Here is a 13646-nt window from a genome sequence, read left to right on the forward strand (position 1 = left end):
CCTCAGCTAACTTTGCTCAAAGTCTGTGAAACATAACTAACTTTGATCAGTTTATCACCTGAGAGCAGAAATGCTTCTAAAAAGACCAAAGTGGAAGTCATGCACATTTTAATCCTACAAAAGCCCGCAATCGCTTGAAGAAACATATGACAAAGGAGTTTCTGAACAGCGTGTGTTTGACACCAAATGGAGCTGATCTCCTTGTGTGTTTTTGTGGCACAAAGAAGATTCATTAAGAATGAAGTTATCAAGGAGACCGTGTTATCAGCGCTAGAATATGGTACATTATGCAAAGGCACATCTCCTAGAAAGCAAACTGTGAACTTAATAGCTTCTCATAACATAATATTAAGAGCATCCAATGCATCACCTACCCTGTGTATTTACAAATTAAAGTCAATTACACATAGCCACCCATCTTCTTCTGCTTATCCGCCTCGCCTATCCCAGCTATGACAGCAGGAGAGAAGGGGACGGCTCATCAGTCTGTAGCGGGGCTAACACAAATAGATAGACAGGCATGCATTCACACTCATATTCACATCTAGAGCCACTTTAGAATCACCAGTTAACCTAACCATGTTTTTGGACTTTGGGAGGGTCCCAGTACCCAGAAAGAACCCACACAGGCACAGGGAGAACATGCAGAATCCACACAGAAAGTATTAAAGGCCAAGGACCTTCTTCCTGTGAGGCAACAGTGATAACCACTATATACTATGTATAGTAATATACATAGTAATAACACTGATTTACTAGTACAATATAACCTTGCTTTTACATTAGTCATTGAACTTTGGATTTAGTTATCTATACTTAATTGTGCATTATTTTTTGTCTATGCTTTTCTATACATGCATATGAATTATGCTTATTTTTTATATATCTATTTATATGTGTTTATTACTTTATTTAATCAGGAGTAGTATCCTAATATTGTCATTATATTCTGGTTTCACTCAGTACAGTCACAACACAGGCTTTCTATTGTATTCTATTCTATTCTATTCTATTCTATTCTATTCTATTCTGTTCAACACTATATTGTTATACTGAAGTATGGACTTTGTGAATTATCAACTTGTTTTTCTATGTCAGAGAAATATATACCTAAATCTACAAAAATCTTTATTTTCATTAAATCATAAATTTGGTTACTTAAAATACTAATTTTAGATTTAGGTGTTACAGGATCGGTATATTCTTAACCTGGGTAAATGGTTTAAAAGCCCAGTAGAATATCTGAAAAAGTTACAACACAGAGTATTTGTTGAAAACAAGGAATATTTGTTCTTTTAGGTCATGTGAAATGTTCGCAGAATGAATGGTTTTAGAGAAGAGTTCATGTAATATTTCAGTGAGTGAACAGATCAGTGGCAGAGTGCAGGCACAAGCACTGATGTGAAATTATTAAGGGGTTTTTACATTAATCGTTTCGTAAACCTTAGCTCTGGCGTACAAATAAGAGGTCTACAAACAGCCTCTTACTTGTGTCGCAAATTTCCCACGCCATGCAAATTTATGCAAATTCATTCTGTTGTTTTTTTCCATGGCAACAACTTGAATATGTGTGTGTGTTGCATAGCTCCTGCAACTGGTCGAACTTTATACTGTACAGCCAAGTGAATGATAGTGGCTGAATTGCATTTTATCTGCAGCAGTACTCATGGTTGTGCTGAGATGTTTCTTTTTTCAGAAATATGGAGCATGCTTAGTGTATAGTCAGCACTCAGAGCTGAGTACTTAAAATGAACAATCAATAATAATTCTCTCTTTCTTTTCCTCATCCCTTCTCACTGTTGCCCTCTCTTTCCATCATTCTTTTTTTCTGTCCCGCCCTTAGACACGTCTCCGTGGGTGAGGCCCACTGATCCAGAAATTCCTTCAAACCCCCTCAATCCCTTCCCCCTACCCTCTTCTCTCCTTTAGACCCCGTCGCCTCCACTTTATCCACCATGACTTCCACAAGCCAGCTGTTTGGCTTGGCTGAGGTGGGGCTGAGGTGTGACCAGGAGATTGAGAGGAGATATGAGATTGTGCCCTCTGTGGTCTGCTCCATGTGCTGCCTCTTTGGAATCATCTATTGCTTCTTTGGTAAGTGATTAACTAAAAAGAAAGAAAGAAAGAAATCAACATTAATGAAAATTTTAATAGCAGTTTCTATCTTAAATATGAAGCACTTTGAACAGCCAATTATATTAGTTTATGGAAAAAGAGAGAAAAAAAGACAGCAAGGTTACAAATTGCTGGAAATGTCAAAGTAAACCTCCAATATTATAAAGATAGAATCATCTTAAAATGTATCCAAGATCAATATATGACTTTCTTTCATCCATTATGCTCTAATTCTAAGTTACCTCAAAGCAACTCTCTTGCATACAGACTAGAGCCCTTCTGTGTGGCCATCTGCCAGCAGCAGTAATAACAATGGAAACGTTGCGAGTCAATTTATTTTTATGTACAAACGCTGATTAAAAAATTGCTAAAGCATGGTGCCAAAACCCCATGAAATCCCTACTCATCATTTTCAGTTCATCCTGCTCTGCTGGTCTATGTATATTATTGATTTAAGGGCACTACAGTGTAGTTCTCTTGTTTCTGACTCTGTGAGTCAATATTGAGTTCTCATACAGCAGCAAAGACTACTGTGACTTTAGTGGGTGTGTGTTTTTGCTTCACTTTGGTTAATGAGTTGCACTAAAACATGGCGAACACACAGCGTGGACTGAGCTCAAGTAAAATCCAGATATTAAAGCGATCGCGATCAGACTAAAACATGCTGTCATTCCGCTTCTTATTCTAAGTCATGTTTCTTTTTCTTTTAACTAAAAGTTGTAGGAATACTGATTTTTTTTTAAACTTGCACAAAGTTTTGCAATTAATAAAAAGTGCCGTGCCAAAAAGGCAGCAGACCTCCTGTTGTGTGTTTTTTTTAATCTCCTCTGTGTCTTCAAATGTCTGGACTCATACTGTATGCACAGGTCCATTCATTAAAGAACGAAGTCCTTATTGAGGCTTAGTTTTGTGCTCAGAGAGAGAGAGACTGCATTTTATTGGATCATAAGTGAGGGGTCACTCTAATTAGTTTGGATGCAAAGTCATTACAGGAATGTGTAATCAATAAATAATCAGGGTAAAGCAATCTCCCTGTTTATCTAAAGGAATGATTAATGTGAGAAATACTCACTTGCAGCTATTTTTTTCATTTAAGTGCCGGAAATTTTCATCTTCTCTGCTTTCTGCAAGTTAATGATAGTTTGGCACGGCCTGTAGGAATGAATACACATAAGATCAAATGCATAGCCTACTAAACTGGGATTTTTCTGTACTTTCTGTACCCGAGAAGACACTTTTCTTATGCATTTATTGATATTGATGTGATGTGATATCCATCAACCTTTCCACAATGATTTCTTTCTTCCATAGGAGAGGTGATCTTACTTTTGCATACAGTGTTTTGTGTACAGACAAATGAAATCACACAACACAATAAAGGAGTAATTCCTCAAATTCACAGGTGTGTATTTAAGCCTGAAACGTGCAGCTGCCGGTGAAACAAAGAATTTATCCAACATAGATATATTTTCTGGTATGAAATCCTTGAAATGATTTAGGTTGTCTTTTTTTTTTTTTTTGGTAGTCTTGCATGGTCAATATCCAGTCAAAGAAAACACATGAAATTGGAGTCAGATTTAGAAATGGTCTGTTTGTAAGCCGGTGGAAAATCTATTTTGACAATGAAAAAACAAATAAACAAAAGATAAACTACTGTCAGTATTTACAGGAAACACACAGTGTCAATTTAGTGACTGAAAAGCAGAGGCATGTTTATTTTTGTGGCAGGTCTCATTACATATGTATTTTTAGGAGGTTTTTTTCCCTTTTTAACCTGAATAATTTGAAGCAAATTATATGATTTACGAAAGTTTGCAGAACACAAACTTGTGTATTGAGCCATATTTCATGCTTAAAAGAAAAAAAAAAAATTATTATGCGCCTGATCTGCATTTGATTGTTGCCACTAGGATAGTAAATAAAGTTTTGGTGCTGTAGGCAGATCTATAGGATTTTAAGCAGAGAAGCCCCTTGTCTGGATTAATCAAATCAAATCAAATCACTTTTATTGTCACATCACATGTGCAGGCACACTGGCACAGCACATGCGAGTGAAATTCTTGTGTGCGAGCCCCACAAGCAACAGAGATGTGCAAACACAACAACACAAACGAGCAAAATACAAGAATGGCCAACCTGAAACTAATAAATATATGTACAATATATAATAGTGTATGCATTTCTGGATGTGTATACTAAATATTTTCCTACGTGTGTGTGTGTGTGTGTGTGTGTGTGTGTGTGTGTGTGTGTGTGTGTGTGTGTGTGTGTGTGTGTGTGTATACACATTTTTACAAATTAAATAGTAAAAATAATAATAATAATAATAATAATAATAATAACAATAATAACAATAATAATAATAATAATAATAATAATAAAATATATAAAATATACAGAGTTGAAAATGTGCAAAACAAGTGGCATTTATATACAGTATGGAGTGCATAATGTTGAAGTTCCAGTAGTGAAGCTGAGGTGTCTATGACGTGTTCAGCAGTCTGATGGCCTGGTGGACGAAGCTGTCTCTCAGTCTGCTGGTACGGGACCGGATGCTGCAGAACCTCCTTCCTGATGGAAGCAGTCTGAACAGTTTATGGCTGGGGTGACTGGAGTCCTTGATGATCCTCCCCGCTTTCCTCAGGCAGCGCTTCCTGTAGATGTCTTGGAGGGAGGGAAGCTCACCTCCAATTATCCGTTCAGAGCACCGCACTACTCGCTGGAGAGCTTTGCAGTTGTAGGCGGTGCTGTTGCCATACCAGGTGGTGATGCATCCAGTGAGGATGCTCTCAATGGTACAGTGATAGAAGGTCCTGAGGATGCGGGGGCTCATGCCGAATCTTTTCAGTCTCCTGAGAAAGAAGAGGCGCTGCTGCGCCTTCTTCACTGTTTTGTTTGTGTGTACTGACCACGTAAGATCCTCAGCCAGATGTACTCCAAGGAACCGGAAGCTGCTCACTCTCTCCACAGCAGCGCCGTTGATGGTGATGGGGGTGTGTACTTCTCTGCACCTCCGGAAGTCCACTATCAACTCCTTTGTCTTTGCGACGTTGAGGGTGAGATGGTTGTCTTGACACCAGTGGGTCAGGGCGCTGATGGGGGGCGCTGACCCCCATCACACTGAACCAGTGTTCAGTGTGATGGGGGATGAGGTGATGCTGCCCAGTCTGACCACCTGGCGTCTGTCAGACAGTCGATTGGAGATGTCAGGTGCAATCAGGGAGCAGCTGCCCCAACCTGCAAGAGCCCCAGAACAACCTGTATGCTGTTTTTTGGATGAATATTGATGTATGTTGAATATGTTGAACCTCTGAGAAGGCTCGTTGCGTGCAAATGCACAAGGAGGGATTGAGAGCACATAAAAGGCATTAACATTCACTGTATACACCAGTAATACACTAGTGTGAGTCAGGCTCCCTGGGATTTTTTTTTTTAAGAAATTTGACAGCAAACACATAATGTTTCTTTTATTTAAAAAGGGGTATATCACACTGTTATTCAAAGATATTGCAAGAGCAGACTTTTGGCGTTTTTTTGGGAGGGGCAAATGACTCTTCTGATCAACCTAAGCTGAACCACTAATTGTAAGCATAACTCCTTACTGGTTAGTTATACAGTTCAATTTGAAAGAAATGTGAAAACAAATTGCATTGCGATCCTTGTTTTGCAATCTTAAAGCACTGCTGTAAGATTTAAAGTCTCAATTTGCCCATCATTTCTTTATATTTTCTGACAAGGAGCCAGACTTTATTGTATTGTTTTTAAAGTGGCCTCGAGCGATAGTTCATTAGGCTTTCTAAAGGTCTTTTAAAGCTTTTAACTGAAAAATGGCTGTTTTTCAGTTCATTCTAAGTACCTTTTTATTTATTTACATCTATTTTTTTTTAACTTAAGACTGACCAATGAATCTTTCAAACATAAAAAACATACCTAATTCAAGGGAGGAACTGGTGTTGCATCTACAGATAAAGCAACTTGTTACTTATTTAATGTGGGATCATTTTGACAAAGAATGGAACAAAAGGCATTCAGTATCCAAAGAAGAACTCTGAATGTCCTTCAAGAAGCCTGGAGAACTTTTCCTGAAGACTAGCTCAAAACCTTTGAAATGTGTATAAAGAACTGCTGCAGAAGTCATCACTCTTTTTTTTTTTAAATGTCACATTCATTTAGTAAGAATCCAAAATGTGATGTCCTTGTTTCAAAATTTTTGCATACGGTACAGGTACATGTTCTTATTTTTATATTAGGATAAAAGTGTATACTGTTATTATGCTGCATGGTGCTGGCTGTGATCGAAGGTGTCACCAAAAATCGTTTCTTACATCCTGCCAAAAAAATCAACAGCAAGAAATAAGAGACATCAAATACACGACAGCATAATTTTACTTCAAATTCTTTACCTCCTCAGTCCTACTAGTCTGTTTGTCTCTCTTTTTGACTCCATGCATTGTCACTCTCGGAGCTATAATCACTCTTCTGCAAATGAGATGCAGAGCATATTGTTGATGTTTCTTGGAAACCCCGCAGTCACATTTGAACAATATGAAGAAAACCGTTATCAGCAGGAAGATTGATTCTCCCTGCTGATAAAGTCCTCTTGGTACTGCAGAATTTAGTTTACCTCCAATGAGTTAGGAAGAAAGGGTTAGCTGTCATTTATTTGAGTCAGAATTACAAAGTTGTGGTGGAAATGATGAGTGATGTTATTGGAACAAGATGGATGAAGCAGAGAAAAATGTCGAAAGACATGCGTGAACAGATGGGAGGGTTTGATGGAGGGAAAGTAGGGAGAGCAGAGAAGAGGAATGAAGGGAGTGGGAGGGATGGGGAAAAAGGTGCAGCAGCAGAACTGTTGAAAGGATAGCAGCCTAATGAAGGGAAAGAAGAGGAAAAGATGGCAGAAGTAAAGGAAAAACAATTTATTTTAGAATTTGTTTGCTGATTTATGGGGACCATCAAATATGAAAGAATATTGTTGCGGATTTGTGACAGCTGCTGACCAAACACATTTTCTGCTAGCTGTAGATGTTATGGAAATGCTTGAATTACTCCGTGTCAGGACTTGTACCCCTTGAGGCATTCTGTTACAGAAGAAGTGCAAACAGCTGTGATGAATACAGTGGCTTTCACTGCACACAGCAACTGAAAGGTATCTAGGAAAACACACACGACAGAGGGGAAGGAATAAAGGAAGCTACAAGAAGTGTGTCAAATAAATGAGGTATGGTCACAAGGGGGGAGGAGCACGGATGGTGGTTAGGATGAGAAGAGGAGCATTGTTTGACTCAGCTGTGCAATGCCTGATTACACAAAGATAACAATCTGACGTTGGGTCCCCTCGAGACAGAGCCCAGTCAGAGAGACGGAGCTACTGAGTCGACATAAAGGGGGACACAAACGTTAATAAACATAGAAACACGACAAGGAGATTTAAACTATTGATAAGACGAGCCTTTAATCTTTCAGAGTATTTTTTCTTTGTTTTCATTGAGTCAAAACACTTTAAGATGGAAAGAAAGCCAAGAAGGACAAGAGGGAACATATGGGGGGAAAGAGCAGCTGTTCTATTCAGCGAGCCTGCTGACTAATGAATGTGGATGACCTTTAGTAATATGATGATGATCATATTTTAAAGCAATTTCATAAATGTTTATAGAGCGAGTTTATCGCTTCTCACCATTCTGCGGAGAGGAAGTGCCTCTCTCTTTCTTGCCCACCATAGCGTGGTTGCTGTTTATCTTTTTTTTTTTCTCTGTTCATTATGCTTTCTCCCTGGCATATTTTATCTTTTCAAATGAAATACGATAAGATCCTTTTAATTTCAAGAGCCATTTGCAAAACCACAAACAGCGTATAGTTAATCACTGGGCTGAATGGAGAAAACAGTGCGGTGTAATTACAGAACCAAAGCAAAATGTTAAATCGGGAAACAAATACCTGTGGCACTTACTGCTGATATACACTAATGGTTTTTACTGTTCCATTAAAAATGTAATTTTGTTCTGCCACAGTCATGGCATCATCCATCCCATCAGCAGCTGTAAATGTTTATGTCTCACTAAATCAATGTTCTTTAAAGTAGTCTATAGCTTTTAGATTTTTCAGTAAGTGTGGCCAATGATGAAGACAGATAACACAATAATTAATGTAAGTTCATGTTCAAATTAAGAAGAATCAAAATTTGGAAACCAAAAGGTTTTCACAGGTCTGCAAATATATATATATATATATATATATATATATATATATATATATATATATATATATATATATATATATATATATTTTTTTTTTTTTTTTTTTTTTTTTTTTTTTTTTTTTTTTTTTTCAGCTGCATGGGATATTTTTGGTAAACTTGATGTTTTTTAGGGTGCTGAATCCAAAAATGATCTCCATTTCCCTCCATTATGTACAGGTTTGTTTTGCAAAACATGAGGAGTTTACAAAAAAAAGTACAATAGAGATAAAAAAAAAAAATCTGTATTTTATTACAATCATCCATCCGTCCATTCATTTTCTTCCGCTTATCCGGAGCAGGGGCAGCAGAGAAGCCCAGACCTCCCTCTCCCCAGCCACCTCCTCCAGCTTGTCCAGGGGTCCTGGGTCTGCCCCGATGCCTCCTCTCGGTGGGACATGCCTCACCCATGAGGCGCCCAGGGGGTATCCTTGTCAGATGCCCAAACCACCTCAACTGGCTCCTTTCGATGTGGAGGAGCAGTGGCTCTACTCTGAGCCTCTCCCAAATGGCCGAACCTCTCACCCTATCTCTAAGGGAGAGGCCAGTCACCCGCTTGCGATCTCGTTCTTTCGGTCACTACCCACAGCTCGTGACCATAGGTGAGGGTAGGGACGTAGATCGACCGGTAAATTGAGAGCTTCGCTTTTACACTCAGCTATTTTTTTACCAAGACAGACCGGTACAGCATCCGCATCACTGCGGCCGCCACACCAATCCATCTGTTGATCTCCCGCTCCCTTCTCCCGTCACTCATGAACAAGACCCCGAGATACTCAAACTCCTCCACTTGGGGCAGGAACTCATCCCTGCCTGACCCGGGAGTGGGCACTCTTCTTTTCTACCCTTTTCTGGCCGAGGACCATGGCCTCAGATTTGGAGGTGCTGCATTTTCTATTTGTATTTCTCTTGAGTCTCACTCACAGAAATATTAAATTAATGTAATCATAATTGGACATGTTTTTTTGACTCAAGTATAGGATACCAGATTTCAGTTTAAAAAGGGAAATTGTAGACTTAATTAAACTAAAACCTTGAGTTTTGTAAGAAAACCTGACGAGATGGAATTTCATGCATCTCTGGACCTCTTCTGCTGCTGTTTTCAGATTGCTCACACTTCATTGATGTGCACTACACGTGCTCCATAGTTTCAAACTGAAGACCCCTGAAGTTGAACTGTACTGTTGCTTTTTGTGTCTCATCTTGTCACTTTGATGTGTTTAAATTCTGTGTTTTTTTCCCCTCAGGCTTGTGTGTAGATTTTATGCATTTGTATGCTGGTCATATCTTCACATTGGTTTATTTTCCATCTGTCCTCCAGGCTATCGATGCTTCAAGGCCGTGTTGTTTCTAACAGGCCTAATGTTTGGCTCTGTGGTCATCTTCATGCTATGCTATAAGGAGAGGGTGATGGACACTCAGCTGAGTGTGGAGGCGTCCGTGGGCATCGGCCTGGGCATCGGGACCCTGTGTGGTCTGGTGACGATGCTGGTTCGCAGTGTGGGGCTGTTCATGGTGGGCCTGCTGCTGGGCCTGCTGGTTGGAGTTGCATCACTGGTGGTAATTTGCCTATTTTTAAGAATTATGTGTGTAAGCCAAATTATTAAACAATACATGCATTTGATATATCAGTATTACTTATATTGCATGAATAACACTGGAGCTAAGGATAAGAAAGTAGTTTTCATTGTCTATAGAGTAAAGGTGTATAAATTAACTGCATGCCATTACTATGTATCTGTAATTTTTGTAAAATAAACTATACATGAAAACATGACATTGTCAACAAATCCATCATGCATGTTTAGATATTTTCCTGGAACAATCCACACAAAAATGTCCCGGGTTATTTTTCCCATGATTCTCCCCTCCAACAAGTTTCATGAAAATGTGCCCAGTTGTTTCATTGCAATCTCAGCACCAAAATTTAGAGGTCTATATTTGTCCATGTGCCACTTCTGCAGTGAGTTTTGAGGAAATGTAGGTTTTGTAAAATTGTACAATTGTAGGGTTATTTTTTTCTTAACTCTGAAATAGCATTTAGATTATGATCCCAAATTGATTCACATACAAAAAAGCAAAATGGAACACTTTTCCTGTCTCTCTTAGGTCATGGAGGAGTTCTACCACCCCAGAACAGTGTGGGTTCCTCTGGGTATTCTCTTGGGTTCTGGGACACTATTTGCTGTCCTCACACTACAGTGGCAGCGCTGCTTTGTCACCCTCTCCACTGCCACATTTGGCTCTGCCATCATAACCGTAACCGTGGATTATTTTATAGAGCTGTTCGCTTTGGTACACTACGTTTATGAGAGACTCAAGGTAAGAACATCAGGGTATGCTTCTGTGCATCTTTCCGAGTACATGTTTGTGAGAAAGACAGATATTATAAAAGTTATTTAAAAAACTTGTCTGTTATGCAATATGTAATTCTGACATAGTCCATATTCTGAAACACATATTCCAGTGATATGTGTGTCAGACTAAAAGGAGATGTAAAACATATTTTGAAAAAGGGTGTGTTCTTTTTGTTAGTAGAAACAGGACTACAAATACTTTTCTTCAAGTGCGGAATGTCGATAAAGGCCTTGCCAGGTCATATCAATTGTATTTATAGAGCATATATCAAATAATTGCCTCAGCTGGCTTAAAGACTTGCACTAAGTCTGCACACCCTCTGTGCTCACTTGGCAAGAAAAAGCTTACAGAAAAAAATCATTAAAATTGGGAGGAAATGGAGAAGATAAATTCTTTAACTGATCAGCAGTTAAGGATATAACTGACACTGGAACTGTATTTTTTGCAGGTGGATCCCAAGAAGCCAGTGTGCTGGTTTACTTGGGTGATCATGGGGGTGTGGCCTGTCCTGGCACTCCTCGGAGTGCTGATTCAGTGGAAAGTCACTGCAGAGGGATTTTCTCACACAGAGGGTGAGTGTTATTGCTTTATACACAACTAAACTCACCAGAGCAGACTGAGAATCTCTTTCAATGTTTGTGGTTTTTTGCATCTTGCCAGAGGAATTTCCAGCCAAGTTTAAGTTTGTTATTCATTTTGTTGTCCTCAAAGCTTTTTTATTTATATAGCACCAAATCACAACAACAGTCACCTAAAAGCACTTTATATTATAAGATAAAGACACTACAACAATAGAGACAAACCACAACAACCAAATGACCCTTTGAGCAAGCACTTGGCAACAGTGGGAAGGAAAAAACCCTTTTAACAGGAAGGAACCTTCAGAGAACCAGGCCCAAGGAAGGGCAGCTATCTATCCCGACCAGTTGGGGGTGATGAGGCAGTAGGTTATATAAAATAATTTTTAAGTGAATAATATACTATCCATTGTCACAGCATGTAATCACCAACAAAGGCGGACGTCACGGATGTTGGTTTGGCACTGGCGTTTTGATCTGCGTCACTATGTTAGTCTTGCCTTGGTAAACTTGAGCTTGTTCAAGAGATTTATTTAGAAACTTCTGAAAGGTTCATAACTTTTCAGAGATTTTAAAATGTTGTAAACCATTAGGTGACATAATTACGTACTGTATGTGGATTCTCAGAGATTAGTATAATATGTAAGATGAATGCAGAGTGTTCATCTCTCTCATCTGCAGTCATACATGGCATTTTGGAAAATGCCATGTTTGACTGTCATCAAGGAATCCCGTTTAAGAGAACTACATATATGAGTTGTGTATATGAGTATATGGAAATCAGAATATCTCTCCAAGTCATGAAGTATTTGCTAGTTTCAAGCTCTTGAAGAAATTGTTGGAAGTATCATTCTCTCCACAAAAACTTTCAGTAGCTGTCTACCAGACATATTGTAGTACGAACAGACAACATGATGGCAGCAGTGTGCATTGCATACACAGTAGGCTTGTTTGAAATAGCCAGTAGCCTGCTGCTGCAGCCTCAAAATCTCACGCTGTTCATCAGAGTGGTTCACATCATGGAAGTACAGATCCTTGCAGGAGACTTGATGTCTCTCACACATTAAAGGGAATTTGATTTCTATACATTGTGTAGATGTTTTTGGACAAATCTGAGAAGGAAGAAGTGGATTTGTTTACCATGAAATAAAAGAGTAATTCAGATCTCTGTAAACATATAAGACAACCCTTCACTGGATGTTGCCTTCTCTCACTAGTCATGGCTAGGGATGGGTATCGTTTAGGTTTTATCCGATACCAGTACCAAACCGGTACTTTTGAAACGGTGCAGGTGCTTAAACGGTGCTCGAACCGGTGCTTAAAGAATGGAGAACACACACTTTGTCCAAAAACTTCTCATGTTTAGCTGTTTTTTTGTAAAAAGATAATAACGTTAGCCTTTTCTGCAGCTATAGGGGATTTATGGCATCACTCTTGGCTGGAAGCAGTGCTTAATCAATGGAAAAAACACCAATTTTGTCCAAAAACCTCTCATGTTTAGCTGTTTTCCACTTTTTCTTTGGTCATTTTAGCCTTTTTGGCCATGGTGAAGGGAGTATCTGCCATCAAACAAGAAGACAGCCGCATGTAACCACGACGGTGTTTGCTAGTTCACCTTACGTGCATTAATGTAATAACGTGGTTAGCCTACTCAACGTAAATAACACACGAACAACATTAAGCTACTCACGCAGAGAGTCATCATTTCTGCTACACTGGCAGGGCTAGGGGCCAGGACTCTCCTCTTCAGGTTTTTGGGGGATGTTGCTAACTCCGGGTCCGATAACAGGCAACCCACCCGCAGTAGATGTGCCCGGTGTGAGGTCTCGCAGCAAGCTATCAAATACGGCGCATTTCTCGGCTTTTAACAAAATGCTATACGTTGCCAGGTGTTTCATCAGATTCGAGGAGTTACCTCCTTTGCACAGTATCACCTTAAAGCAGGCTGCTGAGTTTGCATCTTTTGCTGTAAAGTACAGCCAGACTTTGACCGCTTTGCCTAGGGCATTTTTAATCTGTAGCTCTGCTCTAAAATAATCTACATACCTGGGCACGCCTACTACGCTTGCAAAGGTAAAATGATTGGTTAGAATCCAAAGTGTATGACATTTCAAGAAAAAAAAAGCACCGAAATAAAGCACCGAAATGTGCACTGCTTTTCGGTCTGGTTACTACCATTTATGTCAGAACCGACACCGGTACCCATCCCTAGTCATGGCTCAGATTTCCCTTTTACCCATTTTCCCCAGTTTACCTGGTTTCTTTTTTCTAGCACAGTCAGAAGGAGAATCTAGTTGTCATTCTGGTGGCTACAAAACCCACATCATCATAGTACCCAAGCCCTGGCGCCATGGCAG

The 13646-nt window shown here is 39.3% G+C and overlaps 1 protein-coding gene across 2 annotated transcripts in view; it reads left to right on the plus strand.

Moving 5' to 3' along the window:
- The window catches only part of tmem198aa (transmembrane protein 198aa), a 42188-nt gene that overhangs the window by 14802 nt on the left and 13740 nt on the right, over positions 1-13646 (plus strand). Inside the window, exons 2-5 of one of the 2 annotated variants that reach the window (XM_085385204.1) lie at positions 1844-2094; positions 9675-9913; positions 10463-10675; positions 11160-11283. In XM_085385204.1, the coding sequence (XP_085241330.1) occupies positions 1956-2094; positions 9675-9913; positions 10463-10675; positions 11160-11283 (715 nt within the window). In that variant the 5' untranslated portion in view covers positions 1844-1955. The remainder of the gene's footprint in view (positions 1-1843; positions 2095-9674; positions 9914-10462; positions 10676-11159; positions 11284-13646) is intronic. The other variant, XM_085385205.1, reaches the window with a different exon arrangement.

The sequence above is a fragment of the Rhamphochromis longiceps genome, linkage group LG16, assembly GCF_057381845.1.
Source record: "Rhamphochromis longiceps isolate RC_006_pf linkage group LG16, R_longiceps_female_GT1.1, whole genome shotgun sequence".
Taxonomy (NCBI): domain Eukaryota; kingdom Metazoa; phylum Chordata; class Actinopteri; order Cichliformes; family Cichlidae; genus Rhamphochromis; species Rhamphochromis longiceps.